Genomic DNA, 26,165 nt, shown 5'->3' on the forward strand with positions numbered 1-26,165 from the left:
TTTTTTTTCTAAAATTTGAAATTTTTTATGAAAATCATCCCCCCACAAGCCATATAAAGTACAAAAAGATAGATTTCGTTCCTTGTAACAAATCAATTATGGCAAATAAGCTTCGTTCAACCAATTTGGAACGATTTATAAGACGGATTAAATCTCCGCTTACGCGTTAATAGCGCGAATTATATTGCGCGTTAATTGTCCCAAATTGCTCAAAATGGCCAAAATGGCAATCTTTAAACCCTCATAACTTTACGAAAAATGATCACAGGTGAAATATCTTTTCAAAATTAAGCTCAGGACAACAATACCTTTTGAATGATATAAAAAAATTCCGTCAAAAATGGCTAGTTAAAAAGTCGAAATTTGTCTGAAGAAAAAAAAACCCCACCCCGAGCACAAATATTCCGTTACTTTCGTATCGAAAGTCGGAACAATAATTAACTTCGAATGCGCATCAAAGCGAGTCTTGTCTTAAAATTTAAACATAATATTACCAGAATATGGCCGTGGTGAAAACTTTTTGATTCTCAAAAGAAAGCAAAAAAATAATTGCAGGCGAAATTCGTTTTCAATTTCAAGCTCCGAACTTCAGTAAGTTGTAGCCGATCAGAGAAACCTTGAAATAGTTTCGTCGAGGGCAATAACAATTTGCCATTTATTCGGTGCTTTTTAAGGTAATTATTTTTTTACTGTTTCTTGGCATTCCTCAAAATCGCTACCTCGGTAGCACACTTTTTATGCAGCAAATTTTTTTCTGCTTTGAAACCTAATGTCTTACATTGGAATGAAAATCTTTTTAAATAGGTTTGTTTTTAGTTCAAAAATTGAAAAACATTATGCGTGGATGTTTTTCTTATTTAGTTGATGTTTGACTTTCTAACTCAAGCTTTTTGCTTTAATACTACTTTAAAATTTTGTGATTGATTTCAAGAGTATTTTAATTTTTGGTATAAGCCCAGGCAACTTTTTATCAGATTCTGCAGTGAAGCAAATACTCCATATATTCTTCAAATCTAAATTTTGATTAGCCAATGAGACACTGCATTGTACCGTAGCTCGCTAAAACCTCGCATGCTGGCTTCATTTTGAACATTACTCTTAAATGCTATCAAATAAAAACTTTAAAAACTGGAGCTAGTCGCTTATATAAAAACGATTGCATTTTAACAGGTGTGTAGTTCTGATACATTTTCAATCTAAATCTAAAGTAATCGAGCCACTTCATAATTTACGTTGCCAATTTTCCCCATTAACAACTTCAACAAAATTGAAGTATGTTGTTAATAGCCATTCCTGTAAAACGAGTCATACAACAACTTGTTGTAGCAACTTGATAAACTTTTGTTATCAATTGAACCGTAATTCAAAACTTTTTTATCCACGAAACTGAATTGGTTGCTAAAATTTTCATAAGTATGCTTAAAATTTTACCAATTGTCAAAGCGCAGCTGTTAAAAAGTTTCATTTGTTTGTGAATTGATAAAAATTTTTGACTACATAGTTATTTTAAAAGAAAAATCATTAACTAAAGTTATCCTTATGAAGTTTTTGTTTCCGGAAGCAAAATGAGTAAAATAGCAAGAAAAAAGCTAATAAGTACTTTCTGAAAGAAGTTGATGTTTTTTCCAGTCAAGAATATTGTCTAACTGATGACTTGACAAAAAATGATTGAAGCTAAAAGTTTTTTCAGATGGTAAAAAAAAGTATGTCAAAAAATTTTGTTGAGAAATCAAACAATCAAACTTTTGTGGAGAAAAACAAAACAACGCCAAGCCCAAACAATCTTTACAAAATCGTTACAAACAAACAAATGGATTTTTAAAAGCTTCTGAACAAAATTAGGCGAATAGTTATAAATGAAAACTTAATGTTCCGACCTTTGAAGAAAGTGACGGAAAATTTGTACTCGGTGGTTTTTTCGCAGACAAGCTTCGACTTTTTAAATGTCCATTTTTGCTGCATTTTCTATCATTCGAAAAAAAATGTTGTCTTGAGCTCAAGTTAATTTCACCTGCGATCTTTTTTTAATTAAGTTATGGGGGTTTAAATGTTGCCAATCTGGCCAATTAAGAACTATATGCAAATATTTTACGCTATTAACGTTTAAGCGGAGATTTAATCCCTCTGAAATAGTTCCAAATTGATTGGAGCAAACTATTTGCCATAACTGCTTTATTACTAAGAGCGAAATCTATCATTTAACACTTTAAAACTCAAAAAAATCTATTCAAAAAAGAAATCAGTTTTTGTTGGAAAATGTCATCAATTTTTATCAAGCTAACGCTGCTATTTAGATTTCAAAAGGCAATCGGAACATCTTGTTGCTCTTAAAGTCAAACATATCTCGGCCGGAGCACTTTTAATTTATACTAAATTGTGACAACTTTTTTTTCTTTAACATGCTTTAAGCTTCCATCAAAGTACAATTATATCAGAAATAAGCAAAGCTTTTAAACTGAAGAAATTATTTTTGCGAACGGTTTCATATACGTTTAACTTTCAAAATTTGCCTGGTTTTGTGATTAGCGCGCAATTCGAATAGAAAGCATCAGCATGGTAGACAAAATATACCACTGTTTCTCCGGTTCAGGTAGAAAGGTTTCAAAATATCTTTTATGCGGAAACCAGTCATTGTTCTGATGTTAAAAGAACAAAAAAAAATTGCGACCATTCCAAATTTCAGATTTGGTTTAGAATGCGGTTGATAATCCTCAGGGCTGCCTGCACTTCGATTAAAATCCGTCAGGAGATCTATGTGAAGTTAATAGTTTAAAAAAATACAGTGAAATTGTGTCTCGCCAATGGTTTTAGGTGCGCTAAATTCTTCAAGTTTGCATAGTTTTTGATTAGTTTTGGATATAAACAGAACTTCTCAGACACGTCATCAAAGAGCTTGCTGGTTCAGATATTAACGATTTATAATTTTTTCAAAACCGGAACTAATTTGTCAATATTTTAATATTATGCGAACAAAACAATTCTTGAGCCAATATCGAAGTTCAGTATTTTATTATCTCAAGTGTAGTATTAAATGCATTATCTCAAATTATAGGTCACGGGGTGTGTGCAAAAGGACCTAAACTAGATAAAGGAGGGTAAATGAAGGTGAGCAAAAAATGAGAATTTTCAGGGAAATGAGGAACTTCAGGAAAATGAGAAACTTAAGAAATATTCATCAGGGAAAATTGTGAAAAGAAAAATTTCTCCGGCAAAGTAAAGCTCACATTTTCTAATTGACGCATATTTAAACCAAAAGCATCTTCGCATACACAAGCAAAAATATGACCGATAATGCTACTGGGAAAAACTGAATCAGTACAACTTTGAGTCTACAAAATTTCTTAAGTGACGCACGCCAATTATGAATCTAGAGAATTTTTAATGGACGCAAGCCAATTATGACGCATTAGCTGTACCAGTTAATTTGAAAAAATGAAATTTACCAATAAACATGCCTCAATTTATAGAGCGAACGCATTTTAACTATTATAGGAAAAAGTTCAATAAAACATCCGAGCATGCACAGGCTCCAACCCTCTTGTTTTTTATGGGTCTCGTTCTCTACCTCTACTCTACAGATCCATGATACTTTGAAGCTTAAGTGCTATTTGTAAAATGATAGTATGTGTTAATATCCTTAGCAATGGCTGCACTTAATAGCTCGTTATTGATCAGAACGAAAAAGTTTTGTCGCAACAATACCCGCTCGCAACAAAATTTCCGACTTAGGTTGCGAAAAAGGCTCTTTTCCAGTTCCCCCTTTAATTTTTTTTGGAAATTTTGTATATTAAAACTTGTTTAAAATGGTTTCCATGTCGTAAACTGCATTAAAACATATCAGCGTAAGCAAACTTTTACATTTTTTACAAAGAAAATCCCGTGCGAACAATTTTGAACAGATTTATTTTGAATATTACGAGGAGGGTGGGAAACTGGAAAATAGCCAAAACAGACTGCAGTGTTTAGACGACCGATAACGCTAGTGGGAAAAACTGAATCAGTAAAACTTTGAGTCTACAAAATTTCTTAAGTTACGCACACCAATTATGAGTCTACATAATTGCTAAGTCACGCAAGCCAATTATGACGCATTAGCTGTAACAGTCAATTTGAAAGAATGAAATTTTCCAATCAACATGCCGCAATTTATAGAGCGAACACATTTTAACTCGTATAGGAAAAAAATCATTAAAACATCTGAGCCTGCCCAGGTTCTAACCCTCTTATTTTGATCCGAACGAACACTTTCAAAATGAACAATATTTGTCGCAACAATATTAGCTCGCAATAACATTTGCGACTTAGGTTGGAATAAAAAGAAGCTCTTTTCCAGTTTCCCCCTCCTTGATTTTTTCGAAAATTTATTATATGAAAAGTTGTTTAAAATGACTCTTTTCATGTTATCATTTGCATTAAAACAAGTCAGCGTGAACAGGTGAACAAACTTTCACAACATTTCTTACACGCAAAATGCAGTGTGAACAATTGTTGAAAAGCTTTATTTTGAAAATTTTCGAAGGGGGTGGGGAATTGGAAAAAAGCCAAAAAAACTGCAGTTTTTAGACGACCGATAGCACTACTGGGAAAAACTGAATCAGTAAAACTTTGAGTCTACAAAATTTTTTTAGTGACTCACGCCAATTATGAGTCTACATAATTGCTAATTCACGCAAGCCAAGTATGACGCATTAGATGTACCAGTCAATTTGAAAAAAAAATGAAAATTACCAATTAACATGCCTCAATGTATAATGCGAACGCATTTTAACTAGTATAGGAAAAAAATCATTAAAACATCCGAGCCTGCCCAGGTTCCAACCCTCTTATTTTGATCAGAACGAACACTTTCAAAATGAACACCTTTTGCCGCAATAATATTCGCTCGCAACAATATTTTCGACTTAGGTTGGAACAAAAGAGGCTCTTTTCCAGTTCCCCCCTAGATTTCATTGATTTGACAAGTAAGATAAAAATCCATTTTTAATCTTTTATTATCACCGCTTTTTTCAATGGAGACTGACTGTGAAAATTTAATACAAACCATTATTATGCATGAAACTCCAGCGCGGCATAGCTCTGCATTTGTAGCAGGCGCGGATGTAGGAATTTTTTGAGGGGGGCGGGGATTTTCAAAAAAATTTTGAAAATTTTCTCGACCTTTTTTTAGGTCGAACAAATTGATTTTGTAAGCTCTCCAAAACAACTATGAAGACCCAAACTTGACCAAATTTCTGCACCGCAGAAAATTTTTTTGAAAAAAGGCCAAAAAATGACGTTTTTAGGCACTTTTTGGGAAAATTTCGACCAAGATATCGCTTTTTTTTCGGCGCGCGCTCTCCCATCAAAATTAGTATAGATTGGCGTCAAAGGCGCCTTTATAAAAATTTTAAGGTCAGTCAGGCAAAAATGGATATCTCAAAATCGTACAAAGGGGGACCCTTTGGATTGGCTGGGGGTCGAATCCCTGAGGGGGGAGCGTCCACCCCCCACCAAATCCGCTACTGATTTGTAGTGAGCGCAGAGAAGAGGAGGAGTTGAGACGACTGCAGGCGTACGAGGCAGAGCTGAAGAGTGAAATGGCTGAACTGCAACACATCAAGAGTGAGCTCAGACACCATTCAGACTCCAACAGAAAAAGATCCTCTAAGGTAGTCATTCACATTGGATGGTTGGGGTTTGTGAGAGACAGGCAAACGTTATTCCTCCAAGAACTAGTTACTAACGGTTTTTTGTTGCGACCATTAAAAACTTGTATTCGGGTGTGGTTTAGTTTCTTTTTTTTTCACGCAAAATCAGATAACATACATACCCATCGGGATGGTTCGAGTGATATATTAAAGCCCTTTCAGTCGTGATCCGAACATTAAAAAAAGTTAAATGTCAGTGTCGAGAAAAACCGGTTTGAAATTTTTGAATTTTAGTCCAAGTTCGAGCGAGTTAAGCAAGCGAGCAGGTTTTTTAGAGAAGGATAAGCCAAGAAACTTGAGTTTAACTCGTCTGAATTTTCTGAAGTTTTTTAGCGCCATTTTCTCAATAAAAAACTTCAAAAATTCGCACATCAACCGGCTATCCTTGTTTACATTTATTTAAGTCTCATAACTTGCTCAAATTGAGTTGCTGAAATCTCATAACTCGCTAAGTCGATATTGGTGCTATTTAACCTAAAAAGAGAAAACTTCAGGACGTTTATTTCTATAAGTATTTAAAAATGAATGGAATCATTGAAAGAGCTCGATTATTATATATCACTATAAAAGGCTCTTTTCCAGTTCCCCCTTTTCAAAATATCGAGTTTTATGTTTGTTTTACGTCTTATTACGGCTAAATGCGTGATGTTACGCTGTAAAGTATAAAAAACAAATCTGTTCACAGTTGTCGATTTGTTCACCACGCCAAATTTCATTGCATTATGACAACGTTAAATAAGCTTTTCAAAAATGAATTTGAAAGGTGGGGGGAAAACTGGAAAAGAGCCAAAAAAAATTCTCCAACTACATTGTCAGAACAAAAAAAAACAAGATATAACAAGTTGAGGTTCTAGGAGCTGTTGCGCCTTCAACTGTGATTATAATTGCCCACGTCCCACGTTAACAAACGTCTGACCTACACATAATGCATTCCTTTTTCAAGTGGAGAAACGGAACATGGGTGATTGAATATTTCAGACTCGTTACGAGATCGAGGAATGTAAGGAGGACATAGTGGGGCTAGTGGGCAATTACGACAGAAAGATGATGGGGGACAGGGACAGAGCGGACTGGCTGGAGGGGGAGTTGAAGAGGCAGGAGGCGAGGGAGCAGCAGGTGGAGCAGAGCATGCACAGTGTCAGAGAGGAGTTCGAACGCAGACAGGCTGTCAGGTACATGTATAGTGGTGGACAAGTGAAACGAACCCCTCCCCTTTGAATCAGAATAAAACAGATATCGTTCTAAATGGGGGATTCTAATGTCAGGACGTCCAAATGGAACCGGAACCACCCAGGAACTGATTTTTACCCTAGTAACAGATCTTAAAACCATAATTTCGTCCCTCCTGTTTTCTTATGCAATGTTCCGAAATGAAATGTGATAAATATGCGAGTGACAAACAGTGCAACTAAAATCAAGAAGAGACCAGTGACAAGTTTAAGTTTGAATTATTTCACTGAATTATTTCACGAAACTCTCGTTCCTGTTTTATATAAGGGCGTTTGCAGAGATTTTTGTAAGGCTCTCATTAATTACTATATATAATTCATCGGAAGTTTATTCGTCGCAGACTTAAATAAAAACCCATTTTGGCATTCCGTGCCAATAGCATATTCCATGTTGAAGCAGACATACGTTTTTGTCTCCTAAAACTCCAGAGCAACGTGGGCAAAGTTTCTTAGATTTTACCAAATTCAAAACTGATGCGATGGGGATCAGTGAATAACACTAAACTAGAGATTGATCGAGCGAGTTCATGTTAGCAAAAGACGTCAACTGATAAAAGGTGTTGTGCGTAGGAACGAGATGATAAGACGCGAGTTCTACCGGATGAATCGTAACGGAAATATCCTAGGGCGCGAGTGGCGGGGATACCTGATGAAGAGAGCCGACCCATATGAAACGGACGCCAAGAAGAAGAAACGACGCGGAAAGGGGAAGAAAGGAGGCAAGAAGGGAGGCGCTAAGAAGGCGGGAGTTAGGGTCAGATCTCCCCGAAAACCTATCATCAGGGGTGTTAGGGGAGGAAAGCGGGGTAAAAAGAAAGGGAAGAAGGGTAAGAAACCGGCTGGCCAACAGTTGGGTGTAATTCAAGAAGTTGATGATGACCCAACGCAAGAACAATGAAAAAGGGTCCTTTTCCACGCCCCCTTTTTTGTTTTATATTTTCATCTAAGTTGTATAAAATGTTATTAAGGCTAAATGTGTGATGTTACGATATGAATTATAATGAAAAAATCTGTTCATAATAGCTGGTTTTTTCAACATGAGAAGTTTCATTGCATTATAACACCGCCAAAACAGTTTTTCAAAACAATCAAATGTGGGGATTGTGGAAAAGAACCTGAAACTGTTGTGAACATTTTTTCGAAAATTGTTCAAACTGCGAATGACTTTGGAGAAACTTGAATTTCAGCTTTTATAATAAAATATTGAACAGCTTGTTTTCGGACCAGTCCATTTAGAGAATTTTAGTACTTTAGTTTTGTTAGCTAATATAGCCAGTTGGGTAATTTTTAATGACTGAAGAAACAAAATATGATTGATTTTTATTGAAAATTGTTGAGAACAAAAATACATGATCAAAGCTCATTCAATTTCAAGGATCTTTATGATTGAAACTTTTCAAATAAAAACAAAACCCAATTGATACAAGGCTAGCCGAATGCTGTGCAAATAGCAGAGAATGTTCAGATCATATTCATAACAAAAACTCATAAACAAAAATTTATTTACAAATTAGTGTCATTTTTTGTGCGCGGTGATGCAAGGATCCGAACAAAAGGCTAAAACTTGAGCATATTCGATGGTAATAGTAAAAATGGATATATTGGATGACATTTTTTGAAATTGCCATTTTTTTGAATTTTTGAAATTGTTTATTCCCAACATGGAGCTGAAGAAAACTTGAAAAGCTAAAGAAAACTAGAATTAAACTTATCTATAATAAGCCTAGTCGATATCTCCACTCGCTCGAAATTAGTCTAATACTCAAAACTTCAGACCGGTTTTTCTCAATCCTGGGACAACTTTTGAAGTATTTTAATATTGTTCAAATCATGATCAAACACCCGAACACAAAGTTCCTCCATATTTTTAATGGTCGGACCAAAAATTGTGATAATAAGTAAATCCTCTTATTCCATTTTAAATTTAACACTGGGGTGCAACTTCGCAAACGCTGGCGAAAACACGAGAAAAAGCAGCTCCATCAAGTGCAAACAGAGAAATAAGCCTCGAATTAGTAAAACTTTCACTACGTCTGAGATTGGAAGTGACCTAGAGATTAGGAGTCTCACACACAAACCACGGAAGTCAAATAGGTACTAAACACTAGCCTCAATTAAAGCAGAGAAGAGATGCTATGCAATTTTCAATGCTACAGTGAAATTTCCAAAAAAAAACACTTATTTGCAATTAAAGTTAGAAAAAAAAGATTTGTAATGACACACGACGCTGATCTCTAGTGTAAAAATGAACATCTTTAATTAAACTAAAACTGAAAAACAGAGACTTTGATAAGATTAAATGAACGCAAGTAAACAGAAAAAAAACTGACTTTTTCAAAGTGCCTAAAAAGGCTCTTTTTTCAAAAATTTGCTTACGACGCAAAAATTTGGCCAGAACAGAGTCTTTATAATGCTTTGGGAGAGCTCGGAAAATCAATTTGCTCGACCTAAAAAAACATTGACAAAATTTCCTAGAATCAAAGTAAAGCGTATCTCTCCTTACTTTCATATCCTACCATTTCGCTCATTTTGTTAAGTCTTTACTTGATGATTGGACACCAGCGGATTTAAGGGGGGCAGACGCCACCCCTCTCTCTCCCCCAGGGATTCGACCCCCAGCCGACCCAAAGTGTTCCCCCTTTGTACTATTTTGAGATATCCATTTCTGGCTTACTGACCCTAAAGTTTTTCTAAAGGCGCCAGAATAAACTAAATTTGAGGGGGAACGCGCGTCGAAAAACGCGATTTTTTGGTTAACATTTTCCAAAATAGGGTCCTTACAGTGATTTGGTAATTTTTCCCCTCCCTCGAGAAATTCCAAGATCCGCCCCTGTTGATGAATATACCAAATAACTCACAATTTCACGAGAAAAGAATTGAATACAACAATCTATTCAAACATTTTGGATTTATGAACAACTATATGCTCGCAATATTTATCTAGGATGTGGCTGTGAATGCTATACTAGTTAGCCTTAGCTACGAAATAACCATTTAGATTGTCAATAACATACTATCAAAAAACTCATTCACGTTTCTTGGCTTCTGTTCTTCTTTCAATCCCATGGCTTTAGAAGCAATTTAGCATAAAAATAATGGAAACAGTAGGAAACAAATCAAATCAAATGCACTAAAGTTCAGACGTGAGGAAAAGGCTACTATAAAAGTGTCAAATTCTGTCGAAGAAAACTACCAACATTTGAAAGTTTACAGTTTATACGAACACCACAACCAGTTTACTTCTCAAAACGACGCAAAATCATTTCTGAAGATACTGACTAAGATTTTCTTTTAAAAATCAAAATGTGAAAACACTAAATAGTCCAATTTTTCCAAATAATATCCCTCACCTAAATGGAAGTAGAAACCGTTTATTTTTTGGAATGGGAATTTTGAGCCGAAGAGTGTATGGGCGTGGTTGTGGCATCTCTCCATTGACAAACACACTTGGTGGCAAATGATTGCGGGCTAAGCGAGCGAGGAACACTAAGATTAGAAGAGAAGGAAAAGAGAGTATGCTACGCAAAAAAAGAAAGCACCGATTAAGAGTATACGACGAACGAACGAAACGAAGAGTGAAGTGTAATATTATTGTCATTTATCAAATCAGTATCCTCTGTTGAGTTGTATTTTTGCATCTACACCAATCACAGAAGGGAAATGAAGTACTTACATTGATTATTATCATCGGCTGAATCTATTGCTAATCACTAGAAATCAATTAATCGTTTTACATTCTAAACTAAACATATTCATCATTTTTTATTTGCCAAATCAGAGTCCAAATGAGGAGACTAAACGTGAGCAGGGCAAGCAAGCACTTCCGGAAAACCAGCCTAATCACATCTTCTCTTTCTGTCGCGAACAATCTGAGTTGAGTGGCTGCAGAATGAGCACTCAATCTGCACTAGATTAGATGACCAAACGGTGAAACGCTCTAGAAGGAACGCAACAATGGTAATATCAAATATCACACCACAAAAACATGAATATATTTAGCAGCGGCAGCAGATATACTTCATATTCTCTCATCTTTTGAGCAGAGGCAATTTTCACAAACGCAAAAGAAAAACACCCCAACCCCCAAATACATGTTTTATTCACCGGCACCTCTTGTGCGTTTGAATTTTTATCAAGCACCACCAATTAACTGAAAGGAAAATAAAGTTTTGTAAAAACTTTCGAATATAAAGACATCTCAAATGGACGCTACTTATGGTAAAGGTAATGATACAACAAAAACTGCAGAGATGTAATCAAAAATGCTCGCTGGTTATTCATATACTTACCTAAAACTACAAAGCTAAGTTTCTTTATAATATACGATAATTCAGAGTATCAAGAGCCTTCAAAAGTCTTAATAAGCATTATCAATATTCTAAATTTCCATAAAATACTTCAAACAATGAAATCGGCTAGATTTTGATGATAATAATATCACTAAGTGGATCGAATATTAGAAACCCGATATTTTGAGACTAAGGAACTGACGAACGAATGATATCATAGCAGTCACATAGATGAAAAATTCGAAATGAAGAATGAGAATTTGGTAACGTATGGCATCACAATCCTATGATTGGATCGAGGGATGTTCTATCTTCCGAGGCGTCGATTAACAAGAAAACTCGGTATAATTTTGAAAGGGACAAAAAACGAACAAGCACGCTAATAGATTTAGCCAGTATTTTAAACCAAGTTCGTCAACCTGCAACCACTCATAGAAAAAACAGCCCTCCAACCTGAAAAGAGAAGTAACCGATGTCGGTATTAAGGACTATCAATAACAGCAACATACAGCTAACGACAGACTAAACATATCACTATGAGATGAAAATTAAAGCTATTGTGTTCAAATCATCGCGTGCTGAACACTTCACACACAGCACGCTCCTGCAGATAAAATAATTCTTGGGGCGAAATATTGAAAATGTAAGTACATCTATTTCACGCAGACCTAAGAGTACTGAATGGTGTGGTTATTATTATTGCAATAAGCGACAAAACTAGTCAGAATAACGATTCACGAACCAAACATCTCCTCCCCTAAATGTCTCTAAAGTGTTCATTTGCAATTGATTCATTTCTTCACAACCTAACTCAATATGCTTGCTCAACAAAATAACATTTGGTTGACATAAGATAAGTGGAAAAACTGATAAAAGGGAAGAGATGACGTGTTTGAATAGTAGTGTGTTAAAGTAGACAAGGCTGTTACCATAGCACAGATCGGAGTTAAACGTAATGAAAATAAAATTAACTTTGTGATGATCCAACAAATCTACAATAAAGGGTATAACATCGGAATCATTACAATCGTTATCAACTAAAAGAAATCGCAAAATTTAGTGATTAAAATATATGAACGCCTCAATAATGGAATCTAATTGTTCCTGTGTAATATGTATATTATATATTTTTACAACTTTCAATAATCCAATTCATTGCGCTATCTGTCGACAGCTAAATTAATTCTACAATTTTCAGTGTTTTTAACGTTGACCAGGACGACCACGTTGACAATAAAGGTTTTATCCAATTTTACAGTTTGGTGTCCTCAGAGTCAGAACTTGGAGTCTTCTTCGTCACTGGAAAGTGTGATTATACTGTTGTTGGAGCCTGGTGACTCGTTCTCCCCACTTACTAGGGCTGAGATGCCTTCCTGCGTGTGTTCGCATGGCGGCGAGTCTCTTTCCACCTTAATGGATGGTATGGACATTTTTCTAGTTGCGGCTAGCTTCACAATCCCAGAAGAGCAAGAAGCTGTGTGATGGTCTGTTCCTGGGCCATTGGCGTGAGCATGTAGCATGCTCAGCGAGGACGATGCCAAGTGCGGGCGATGGCCCAGCTGGTCGTTTGAAGCCACCGAACCAGCGCCATGTACAAGCGGACTGGAAATCATTCTTGAGTCTACGAGGGAGTTCTGCCTCAACAGAAGGGACGAGGCATTTGCAGCAGACAATACCACTGCGGCGGGCGAGATTAACTGTCGAGAGTTGAACGAATTGGCCAGTTGTGAGAGGTGTGAGTTTGCTCGGCTGTCACAACTCATGTCCAGAATCGCAGCGGCTGCAGCCGAGTTGCGAATAGACACTGGAGAGAGGAAAGAGTGATGATCTGAATTAGAGCCGGGTGCACGTAATAAAGAGAGGGAACCGGAGGGTGCTAGGGATGTGTTGACTGCAGAGGGTAGAAGCGAGTAGGCTGAGGATGTGTTCACGCCTCCTGCTGATCCGTCGTAGCAGTACGAGGAGTGAGGTGGCAACTGCTGATGTAAGGAAGTTCGAAGGGGCGACACTGCCAGAGATAATCCGAGGCTAGACATTGTCGCCGCATTGGATGAACTTCCAACCACACCAGCGCCAGTGTGGAAACCGTTGCCAGCATGCCCATTAACAAGTTGTAACTGCGCGGCAGCTGCCATTGAATTAACGCTATCGTGATTGGACAGAACGGATGCGGCTACAGATTGGCCAGAGCTCCCACTGCCATTTCCACTTCCTCCGAGAGATAGCAGGTTAGCTGAGACGGCAGCATTTTGCATCATTGAGGAGTTGGCTGCCGCAAACAAGGGCGTAAATGCGGTATTGAGAGAGTTGGCTAGGGACACTGCTTCCAGGGTGTGCTCGTATATTGAAGAGTGCGACCCAGGGAGTCCAGGATAATCAACAGTCTAAAAGATCACAATGCAATTATCATGGACACTAAAGGAGCATTTAGAAACCTTTGTCAAATTGTCTCCCACTATAAATATCCTATAACTAATGAGAACTTTCTTTTTATTAGCCTAATTGTCGTGACAAACTTATTAAATAGTTTCAGAGACAGAGATGTCTAACGCAAATCAACCAATTGGAAATGATGAACAGCTTGAGGTATCCGAGGAAGCAAATCTACCGAACCTGAGATACCAAGATCAGACTCCGATACCAAAATCATTATCAAACCCGAAGAGACCAAATGAAGTTATGAGTCCATTAAACGAGCAAGAAAGTAAGAAGCAGAGTATTGACATAGAAGAAGCTGTCGAAAATGCCATCAACACAGCACTCCCAAAAATTCTGGAAAAACTAAAACTTGATTTGAAGAACGAATTGCAGACAGACCTTAAGAAAGAAATCTGCGAAGAGCTTAACGACGAAATGAAAAACAGCGAACTCAGAAGTACCTTAAGGACCCTGTGCGAGACTGAACAGCAGGAAACATACAACAGACGTGACAATATTCGAGTACTGGGAATAAACGAAACTAGTAGAGAGCAGCCTGAAGAGACAATCAAGAAGATTATATCCATCTCTAAGGAGATTAATGCAAAGGTAGAGGAAGGCGACATTTCAATTGCTCATCGATTACCAGCCAAAAATGTAGCAGCCCGCCCTATCATTGTGAAGTTCTCCAGGCGCATAGCCAAAGTGGAAATTATGAGGAAAAAAAAAACCTTGCGAGACAAGCCCACCACTGAAAATGTTAAAGTATTTGAAGACATCACCAGAGCACGAGTGAAGTTTCTGAAGCTTATGAAAACTGACAAGCGCATCGCATCAACATGGACCAGAGAGGGCATGATTTTATACACTCTCCAAAATAATGATCAAGTGTATAGATATCAAAATATTTTCCATGCTGCATCAGATCTTGGTTACAGTTACAATGACACCATGAATTGTTTTCGTGACTGATAATGTGAATCCCTCAATTGTGCTTAATAATGAATTATCCCAAATTACCTGTTATAATAATCAATCTAGTCATAAAGCGGATTTCTTTAATTTTTCTGTGCTACACCTAAATATCATGTCTTTAAAACCACACTATGAAAAATTGGAAGCACTTATTTTAAGTCTTGAGTCTCCACCTGATATAATTTGTTTAAGCGAAACATGGCTAAAGGAAACAGATGAAGGTAAAATTTACCTGATAAATGGTTATAACCAATGCCTTATGCAAAATCGAAATGGCATGAGAGGAGGAGGAGTGATGGTTCAGGTACATAAAAACTGTAATTTACTGAAACAACGAGATGTCACATTTGAAGAGGCTTTATTCGCGGAGGTCGAAAAAAACAATTACAAATTAAAAATAGCCGTCATCTACAATCCACCAAGAATAAACAAGTTACTCTTTACTGACAAACTTGAACAGTTTCTTGAAGATAATAGCACACATTCTGACCCTTTCATTGTATGTGGCGATTTCAATATAAATACACTGCAAGAAAATCAACTCACCATTAATTACCTGAACGCTATAAACTCGAATGGGTTTGAGTATTTTGCATCAGAACCTACTCGTGTATCATTAACAACATCAACTTGTTTAGATCACTTCATCTATCAAAATATTGCAAATCCCAATTCCACGGTGTTAGAACAAGAAACTATATCAGACCACTATCCAATCCTCTTAGATTGGTCAATAAAGCAATGTAAAAAAGATATATCGATAACATTCCGTGATACATCTTTTCTGAGGAAGGCTTCAAAATGTAGAGAATTTGAAAATGAATTACAGCGTGTGTTAAGTGAACAGGAAGAAATTCTCATGGGTACCGAAGATCCCAGTGAGTCTTTTAATTTATTCAAATGTATCTTTGAAAATGTCCTAGACAAATTCGCTCCGCTAAAGGCAATTTCACCAAGAAGCAAAACTCAGCCACCATGGTTCAACAATGATCTTAAAAATCTGCGAAATAAGCGCAATGCAGCCCATCGAAGATGGAAAAATAATCCTGAAAATCCAGAAACCCTAGTGAATTTTAAAAAACAAAGACAAAAGTTTGAAAACGCCGTTAAATGCAAGAAAAGAACACATTACATGAATAAATTTAGACATTGCATTGGAGACTCAAGACAAACATATAAGTTACTCAATGAATTAAATTGTAAGAACTTAGCCCAATCAAATATTCCTGTTCTAGATTCATGCCTTCAAGTCCAAGAAAAGCCATCTAATAAAGATATTGCTGACAAATTCAATGATTTCTTCACTAACATTGGAGAGAATTTGAAAAAAGAGTTGCCTAAAATAGATCCACCATGCTTACCCAAATTAAATCACTCCATGTTTCTTTTTAAGGTAACAGAACCAGAAATACACCAAATCATCTCTCAATTGGACGATAAATCGACATCTGGGGATGATTACGTCAGTAACTTAATTGTCAAATCTTCTAAAAATGCTGTTGCTCCTTTATTAACAATACTTATTAATGCGTCTTTTTCTAAAGGTGTTTTCCCTTCCGAACTTCGTAAAGCCAAAATTGTTCCAATCCACAAAGAAAAATCGCGGCGAGATGAAAACAACTATCGGCCAATTTCTTTACTAATAGTTTGGAGCAAAATCTATGAACGCGCAATGCACAACAGATTATATTCTTACTTTGAAAATTTATCCCTTTTATACAACAAACAATTCGGCTTTAGAACCAAACATAGTACAATAGATGCAGTAGCTGAATTGACAGAAAATCTAAGAATGAGAAGTCATACAAATGAAATTTATAGTTTTTTCTTGGATCTTAGGAAAGCCTTTGATACTCTCGATCATCAAATACTACTAAATAAACTGGAATCTTATGGTATAAGAGGAAATTGTAACCGGTGGTTTCAGACCTACTTATTTGAACGGACTCAACGAGTTTTAGTAAATGGACAATTCTCTGATTGGAAGAAAATAACATGCGGTGTTCCTCAAGGCTCGATACTGGGACCTTTGCTTTTCCTAATTTACGTAAATGACCTTCCATCAGCATGCAAATCAGTTGAAGTAACACTGTTTGCAGATGACACCAACCTGACGGCAATTGGTTGCCAAATAACTCAAATTAGAGAAGATATTGGCAAGCTGGATCGTTGGCTTCTCGCCAACAAGTTAATAGTTAATAGTGATAAAACAAATCAAATGAATATAAAAAGTGCTTCCAATTATCGCTTCAAGCTTAATTCTTCTAACATTATACTAAAACCCGTATGCAAATATCTAGGAATTTATATAGATTGTAAGTTATCTTATCAAACTCATATTAATAATGTTAAAATGAGACTCGGTAAACAATGTGGTATTATATCAAAACTGAGGCATTACGTGCCGCTTTCACAATTACTAGAATACTACAGAAGTAATGTTGTTCCTATAATACAATACGGAATTCTGATTTACGGTTGCTGCAGTCGAAGTTCACTGGAGTGTTTATTTCTTTTACAAAAGAAAATAATTAAATTTATGTTCTTTCGAAAGAAAATGTACTCCTGTAATGACATTTTTCTTAAATACAATTTTCTATCGGTTTTCGAATTGCATGTATACGAATTGCTCAAATTTGTTCTGCGCTCAATTAATTCCTTTCATTCAGAGAGTTTCCTTAACAATTTGTTTGTTTTTAATAATCGGCAGAGACAAACAAGAAACTCAAAATACAATTTACTATTAGAACCTCTTTGCAAGAAAAGATTTGAACGTTTTTCTATCCGATATCGTGCTTGCAAGCTTTTTAACTTATTGAGACTGCAAAATATAATTCCTGAAAATATTGAAAGTTTTTCTGAGACAAAAGTAAAAGTGTTTTACCATAATTTCAAAAATACATTTTTGTTGCAAAACGACGAACTAACAAAACTTATCTACGATTTGTAGTACTTTTTCCTTTTTTCTTTAAAATGATTATCGTTGGTTAAATGCTACCAGGCAACTGCTCTAGCTTCCGATTCTCGTGGTAAAATATGAAGCTCTAAATCCTTGTAGTTTAGGAGATATGGCCATTTTTACAATTTTTCGAAAAATATTAAACACTTAGTAAAAAAAAAAAAAAAAAAAAGGGAAAAAAAGGGGAAAAAAAAAAAAAAAAAATTATTTTTCTTAAAAATTATTTTAAAACTCACCTGCGACCGTGAACCTGGTTGTCTTAAGTTAAAGTTGATGGGCTCTTTCAGTAACGCCAACAAAAAATCTTAACTTACGGAAGTAAACCTACTTCAAAACTTTTTTTTTTTTTTTTTTTTTCAAATTTCGTTTTTTTTTTTTTCATTAAATATTAGTGTTAAATCTTTATGTTTGAACAACTTAAGGGTAGACCCTGGAGGACCTTTAGGTCCCGTTGTCTATCCTCTCTAAGTCGCATCATTTAACTTAAATTATAAATATATTCAATGTTGTATTTAATGCTGACTAGAGAAATAAATTCTTTCTTTCTTTCTTTCTTATATAAGCAATTTTTGTTTCTCACAGCGGGACCTCTCACTGGGCTAAGAGGAGGATGAGCAACAGGAGGGTTTGAATGGTGGTGGTGCTGCTGTTGTTGTTGCTGCTGTAGTCTTGAACTGTAGTCCATAAGCAATTGGCGATGCTGATGATGCTGAGCTGTGACTGCGGCGGCTGCTGCTTGTGCCGCTGCTGCTAGAAGGGAGTCTGGACAGCCAGCCACTTGAACAGGATCCAGTCCAGGATGAGGTATGCAGGCGGATCCCGGCGCCCCATGGGGTCCAGCTGCTTGAGGAATTAGAACTGCAGTGGCTGAGTTGAGAGCCAACTGATGTGCCCGATGCTGGTCAGTTGTGGCCGCTATCAAGTAGGGGTTAATTGCAGCTGCTGCCGTAAGAGGCTGAAACACATGACAAAATTGGTTTAATTCCTCGTTTAACGACCCTTCTCAGCCACTTATACTCATTGAGGATTGTAGACAATAACTGTGCTGAAAACTACACTTTTCTAAATTTATTATTACTCGAACAAGCGTCCATTTCATAACTCAATTTACTTACTTGATAGGCTGCAGCGGCCACTTGGTAGGCAGCCACTTGTGGGTAAATTAGGGAGAGCCCATGAGGCGTGGACTGGTAAGGAGCTCCAGCGTGCACAGCCAGTGCGTTTTGATTCAGAGCCGATGCACCCAAATCGTGTGGTCTATACGCGGCTCTATTATGTAACAGCGTGGCTACCGGGTTGTAATGAAGGATGTTGGCGTTGTTTGCGGCCGCCACTTGCTGTGCCATGCCCACTGAGTTCACTGTCTGCTGGAGTCTACTGACCCCAGCTGCACCTCCTGGTTGCGTAGAAGGGCCACCCTGTCCAGCTCCAGGCATCAAAAGATTCTTTGCCAACGAAGAGGCAGCTGCAACATGTGCTAAGCTAGCGGCCATATGGGCTGCGTTGTTTTGCTGAGTCTGTGTTAGACCAGTTGGTCCGCCTCCTGCCGTATTTTGCAATTGGACCACTGGTGCAGAGTTTGTGTGAGATGCCACCGCCCCAACCGCCATTGCATGGGCCGCAGACCCAGACGCTCCTCTGCAGCAGATATCCATGTACTTCCGACTGGACTTAATTCTAAAAACAAAACAAAAAAGATTTCATTGTCTAGAAAGAGGCGATATATATGGTTAACAGAAAACTGTAGAAACTTCAATGAACAATGAAACTAAAAAACCTCAAATTTTTAATTTCCGAGTTTCGAAGATGAAAATAATGCATTAAAGCTAATACATTTAAGCTAGATTAAAACTAAGGATTTAAGAGAGAACTGAATCAATAGATTATTCTCTCTGGCTTTTTCAAAGTCTGTAGACCGAAGGGTAAAGAAAAAAGAGACAGGAGGAATATGCATCACACCAGATAGTTGACGATCTTTCCACTGATACCCGTTTTTTGAAAATCGGTACAACAGTTATTGAGAAAAACTGAAAAACCTTGAAAAAATAAAAAAGTTTTCCAAAGCGTTTCCAAGAATTCGAGGCAAAATGCCAAACAAGACATTTGAATTTTAAATCAGCAACGGAACAAAATTTACGAAGCGGAAACAAAGCTAACAATCTTTCAGCATACAACAGTTGATCCAAAAAAAACTTTTTACAAAAAACTTTTTAAAGTTTTAGTTCTCCTTGAAAGAACAAGAAACAAAATTTGCAATTAACATGCAACTGTGCTTACAGCACAAGAAAAATTCGTGGTGTGGCAACAAGCCAACAAAACTTGAGCAGATAAACGAAAGTCCGACAATTCAGTTTCAACCGGTTTTTTTTTTCAATTGTATACATACTAAAAAACAATGTCATCTAGAGATTTGAACCATGAGCCTTATGGTGCAAAGGCGATGTCGCTTTCTCTAGGCCAAAGCGAAGGAACCTGGAAGTTATTAAGATTCAAAAACAAAGCAAGTTAAAAACTTGTAAAAGTTGTTCACGGTATAAATTTGACTAGTTCCCGATTACAAATAATTACACTTGATTTCGCAAGTGTAATGATTTTAAAGCTTTAAGAATTTCAAAAAAAAAATTAAGATTGACAATTTTTCTGAAAAAACTCATTCAATTTATGACCACTGAATCAATAGGTAAAACTTTTATTCTGCTGGAAAAACAAACACTTTCGATACAATTTTAAAAATGCATGACAAAGTATTGAAAAATAGAAGGAAGTCTTTTTCCAAAAAAAGTAAACTGAAACATTAACGTGAAAAAGAGTCCAAAAATTTCATACTTTTTTCTCGGATGATGTTCATAAACAGCCTTAACAAGCATTGAAAATCAATGACCGAGCAGCGACATAGTCGAAAAAACTTAGGCGTTTTTTTTGCGCTAATTCGGCTTTTACTTGCCTTCTAGCATTAAAATTCATAAATATTAGAGCATTTTAAGACTTTTCCTGCAAAAAATCACCAACACCTATATAGTCTTGACTACATTCATCAAATTTCAAAAATTACCCGATTTGGGAAAGCGACTAAGCCGACAAAGCATAAGCAGGCAAACGACACTCCGACAATTCAATTTTTCCCAAAACCCGAACCATAGGGTACAAAGGCAACCGTGTCATCTCTACGCCAAGTAGGAAGGAGTCCAGAATTTGCATAGTTTCACTAATAAAGCAACTTCCAATTTATTAGATTTGTAAGAAAATTTGCTTACGGGGATAAAAGACACTTCATCTCGCAACTGCAATTACTTGAACCGTTTATTGAAAATTATATTAAAACTTAAAACTAAGTTCAAATTTTTAATCGCCCAATAAAAGTTGTTTTAGGCGAGCGCAAAATTTGAACATAAAACATAAAACTTTTTTCAAAAAAACGTCTCAAGTAATTAGAAGTGAACCATGAGTTGAAAATCAAAAATCACAAGCAAAAAAAATTTCACAGACGCTTTCAGCCTTTAGTTAAGCACGGAACTGTTCAGCAGATAAGTTGCAAATTGATTCCGAGACAGAAAGCGAAAAAATCTTCAAAACACTAGCGATAAACACAAAAGTAGCACTGCAAGAAAGAGGCTAGACCATAATACGGAATTCACTAAATCAAAAAATGTTGAAAAAATTTGCTTCATTCGCCCCGAATATAATCAATTTCACAAGCCGGAAACACAATGATCAGCTTTAAATGAGCACTCATAATCCTTTACCGAGCAGTAGCAACTCCAAAAGCACTTAGTCTGTCACCCGTTCAGCCAAAAATTTTCGAGCATAGTTTCGAAACCAAAGTTGTAACTCTCACTTCTGTTGAAACTCGAAAGCTAAAGAATTTTTTTATCTTTGATCTTCAACCGGCAGAATATAAGATAAAATGTAGCCAAAACCATTCAAGCGAAAAAAACGTGAGTCTAGAACTTCTAGAACGATTTATGATTGGCGCTTTTTTGATAACATTAACCCAACTTGAGAAGACTGGATCAACAGGTACGGTTTTTATTCCGCTGGAAACCTAAAAATTCCGCTGAAAATCTTAAATTACTAAAACAATTTATGATTGGCGCTTTTTTGATAACATTAACGCAAGTTGATAAAACGGGATCAACAGATAAAGTTTTTATTCCGCTGGAAATCTGAAAATTAAATTCCACTTTCGAAACTAGAAATCGTTCAAGAATTTTTGCACCATTTGCACGTTCTTATTTGGAGAGTGCTATTTACGTCATTTTTAGCATATGAATTTCAATTGAACTCAAAAAAGGCATATATACCTAAGTGCATCAATATCCTAAAAATCCTGGAAAAAAAAACAAAAAAATCAGCAAGACCTATATAAGAGTCCTCACTACGTTCATTATTCTTTAAAAAAAGTAATGAACGCAATGAAACTGAATTAAAAACTGACTTTTTTTCGAAAATCTTCAACTTTTGAATTTCGAAGCAAAAAAAATGGCTTTAAAGCTCTTTGAATTTGTAAAACAATTTATGATGGACTCTTTTTTTTGGTTAAAATTAGCCCAATTTGAGAAAACTGGATCAATACGTATAACTTTTATTTCGCAGAGAAATCTAATAATTACTTGTCATTTTCGAAATGAGAAGTCGATCACGTTTTTCGTGACCTTTACACTTTTGTTGTTCGATAGTGGAGTTTGCTTTCCTTCTAACAATCAAAATGCTCTGGACTTTTATAAATGAGCGTGAACAACTTTCAAGACTCTTCCCTGAAAAGAAAAACAAAAAAATCAGTAAGACCTATATAAGAGTCTTCACTACGTTCATTACTCTTAAAAATGACTCTGGTCTTTGATGATAGTTTATCTTCAATGACATGAGAAATGTTCAAAGATTCCATACACTCTATTTGTTAAAATATCCCCAAGATGCCTACAGTCGTATCCACTTAAATAGAAATAAAGAACCTGGTAAAGAATCTCCTAGCCGATTTGTTAAACAATTCAATACACTTACATTCTGCTGTGAGGGAACTGGGAATGTGGGAGATGCTCCATGGAGATGAAAGAGTGGGAGAGTGCAGCGTCGGGTGCTATTCTGAGCTCTGGACTGAGTGAGAGCATCGTCTTTAGAAGTTTCACAAACTCGCGTCTGTCCAACTTGTCCACCAATTTCTCACTTCCATCTACGTCACCGCACTTTCCCCCCGCTAGATCTCCGGCAGCCGCACTGGCTATGCGCACATTCTGTATTTCATCAAGCGAGCTGAAGATGAACTTCCTGGCCTCCTTGGACTTCACACCACACTCACTCAACATCTCTTCTGGGTATTTCAGACGCCACACTTGCATGCTGTCACGCACGAAAAACTTGCACGTCTTATGGGCTATATTAAGCAAGTGGTTATCAGGCGTTCCTTGAGTCTGCAAGATGTAGCGTATCTGGTCGTACTCTGAAGCACCAGGGTACAAGGGCCAGCCAAGGAACAGTTCCGCTATTACACAGCCCAGACTCCACATGTCAATGCTTTCATTATAATTCAGACCGAGGATGATCTCTGGTGCCCTGTAGTACCGAGACTGCAAATAGGTAGCAGGCACAGTTTTCGAGACATGCGAAGCGCTCCCAAAGTCGATCACTTTCACCTTGAATGGCTGGTGCTCCGGTTCGACCAGCATGATGTTCTCCGGCTTTAAATCCGCGTGGATTAACCCTAGCTGTTTCAGCTTCAGCAGAGCGCACAGAACTTGTTGTGTGATTGGTCTAATATATCTGAGAGGCATCGGTCTGAAGTTCTGGGCCTTCAAAAAGTCATAAAGATTTTGCTCCAACATTTCAAACACAATACAAGTATGATTTTTGTGGTTGAAAAACTCGTACGCTTTGACAAAATTGTATTTTTCGGCATTTTCCTGCATGAGTCGCGACAGAATTTGCACTTCAATTTGTCCCTGCCGTTGATATGAGGGGTGGTTCTTGAGAATCTTAATTGCTACTATGTCTTTAGTCCCTCGCTTCCAGCACTTGACCACTTGGCCGAAAGTTCCTCTTCCTAGGAATTCCAGAACTTCATAATTTGCCTTGTTTTGGGACACTAGCACTTCATGCTGAGTCAAAGTATAGTCACCATCCACGGACGATGAGCTGCTTTGCGCCGCAGCTTGGGATGCATGATTCAATGCGCTTGCGTTGTTGGTCGCTGACTGTGGAGGCTGGGCGGCAACTTTGTTGGCGTGGACGCGCACAGTGGGCGCTACAACAGCAGTCGAAGTTGCTTCGAAATCAGATGCGTTTCTTTTTTGTCCTCTTAGGTGATAATGAGTGTTAGATCTAGACTGATGCTGCTGGTGTTGTTGCTGCACTACGGATGCCAGACTACTGCCGCCATGCTGTAAATGAATCATCTGCTGCTGTGGGTGCAGTGACACGTTACTGAGGTTCAATGCAGCCATGGCTACTGGTCCTCCTCCTGCACCGGATACATGGTGCACTAGCGAGGGATCCCGCATCGTGCAGGAGCTTTTGCAATCTAAAACAATATGCTAATTAATACACCTCGACATTTAAAGCTGCGGGTCGATTCGCGATCAATTTTTTCAACGGACAACGAATGTTCCTGTTCAAAAACCCAAACTAATTCGACTTTTTAAAAATTAACGTCGGTCCATTTCAGAATAATAAATAAACGTTTATTTGCTAAACCGTTTTTACGCTCACGTGCCTGTTTTATGTTCTGTTTTTATTTTCTTGTTGCTGGCCAAAGACAAAGTTGACGAGGCTGTCTGCAGCTTAGAGGAGTTAACGTTTGCTGTGATATTCAAGCTTGAGTTGGCTTTCTGAGTTTGAGATAGGTTAGCGGCTGCCGTTGACGTGCCTGACCTCTTTGGCATTGGGACTAGTCCACGCACACAGCTGATTTTATGGCTGTGGCTCTTCGAGATGTTAGACAAGCAGCCAAACTTTTCCCCAGTCAAATAAAAATCGGTTCGGAATTTTCGCTCAACTAGCAAATAATTTTTAACATTCTGGTTGAATTGACAGAAGTCAAATCTGTCATTGATAATGATATTTGGAAATCTAAATGTTTGTAGATCTGCATGCGGAAAGTTCGATATTGGCGTCCGCTGTGTCTTGTCGCCCAAAAACTTAACAGAATTTGCCAGAAAATAATTTGATGGTCTTTCGCAAGATCTTAGCCGAGCGAAATTGTCAAGACGGTCGAATAATTCAAGAGTTAAACTGACGCTATTTCCAATTCCAAAGAATTCAACCCAATTATTGATGTTACATGGGCTTTTCAAACTGCATGTGACCGAATCCTTTCCGAAGCTTTCAACAGATTGTAATGGACAACGCAGGACCTCGCGTTTCTCATCTAATCCCCTGAAAACGGTTTCTGTCATTATATTAATGTTTTTGATTAATCCACTTCCTTTCACTTGATAAGTCACTTCCGTCGAAAATGACGTGACTTTTTTGAGTAAATTGACGTCACCTACGCACTTGAAAAACGAAATATGCAATTCTATCGAAAACGGGTACTGTTATATCTGTACCACACAATATTGTCATGTTATCTTCTTGATTCCCGAACAAACTGTTCTAAGTTGATCACAAATTCGTCAATAAAATAAACACACCAGTCCTGAATAACTGATAAAAAAATATCCTTGACATTGATCCCTACGGAATGAAAGTAAGCGAGTAAGATTCTATTTTACTATCAAACTGACTCTCTTTCGAAAATTATAAGAAATACTATTCAATTCATCAAAATTGTTACTTCAAGGAAAATCAAAATTACAAAAGTTGAACTCTATGCAGCGCGGAGCCTCGAAAAAGGCAAGTAAAAAGCTAATCAAAATTACAAAACTTAACTCTATGCAGAGCGGAGCCTCGAAAAAGGCAAGTTGAATCTTCGCCTCGAAAAAGGCAAAGATTCAGCTTGCTTAAACTAACAACAAATAACTTAAAAACAAGCACTTTGGTGATTCAAGTCAGAAAAAAGAATGGTCAATTAATACGAAGATGGGACAGAATGTTTCATCATTGCCGAAAGAAAAAGTTGAAGAAAACATTTTAATTGAATTTTGTTTCAGTGTTTTTCGACTGTGAAAGACGGTTGTGCAATACAGTTTTACACAGAGCCGAAACAGAGCTGCACACCTCTTGCAATACAATATACACAGAGAATGGCACAGCCAGCCGAAAGCTACCAATGACCAAAAAAAACTAAGACAAAATCCATCGAACGTTAACTATTCAGCCAAAACTTGGTTACATGCCCGTGAAGCCAGGAAAAAATACTTTTGAAATTCCAAGAAACTCCCCCGAAGCACACAAAAGCCTATTCTTTTCAAACAATGTGAAGTTAGGCATTAAGATGAAACATAAATCAATATGACATTAATTTGAACCTAGTAAGAACCAAATTTCTCATGTAAGACAAAAATTAAGAAAATAATTAACCAAAAGCCATGCGACCGAAAAAACAGACATCTGTTTCCGTACTTTCTTTACTAACAGAAACGGTTGGTGCGTGAAAACCAAAAACCTAAACTATATTTACACTGCACAAAATTGAATTCAAAGAACCATTTACAACAAAAGCAAAGCGTGTATT

General features: G+C 37.0%; 2 protein-coding genes across 3 annotated transcripts in view; one reads left to right on the forward strand and one right to left on the reverse strand.

The window, feature by feature from the left end:
* Positions 1–9,792: 9,792 nt before the first annotated feature.
* Positions 9,793–24,934, reverse strand: LOC134846612 (homeodomain-interacting protein kinase 1-like). The gene is made up of 5 exons (XM_063864000.1): positions 24,264–24,934; positions 22,559–24,071; positions 18,673–19,234; positions 18,138–18,512; positions 9,793–13,589 (listed from the first exon to the last, which is right to left on the reverse strand). Exons 1-5 carry the CDS (start codon positions 24,430–24,432, stop codon positions 12,480–12,482), a joined length of 3,729 nt encoding a protein of 1,242 aa, XP_063720070.1. The 5' UTR covers positions 24,433–24,934; the 3' UTR covers positions 9,793–12,479.
* Positions 13,718–26,165, forward strand: part of LOC134846622 (zinc finger protein 91-like) — a 215,572-nt gene continuing 203,124 nt past the window's right edge. For both annotated transcript variants that reach the window (XM_063864018.1, XM_063864010.1), the window contains exon 1: positions 13,718–13,730. The gene's annotated coding sequence lies outside the window, so the exon portion shown is untranslated. The remainder of the gene's footprint in view (positions 13,731–26,165) is intronic.

Source organism: Symsagittifera roscoffensis, chromosome 1 (assembly GCF_963678635.1).
Source record: "Symsagittifera roscoffensis chromosome 1, txSymRosc1.1, whole genome shotgun sequence".
NCBI classification, from domain to species: Eukaryota; Metazoa; Xenacoelomorpha; order Acoela; family Convolutidae; genus Symsagittifera; species Symsagittifera roscoffensis.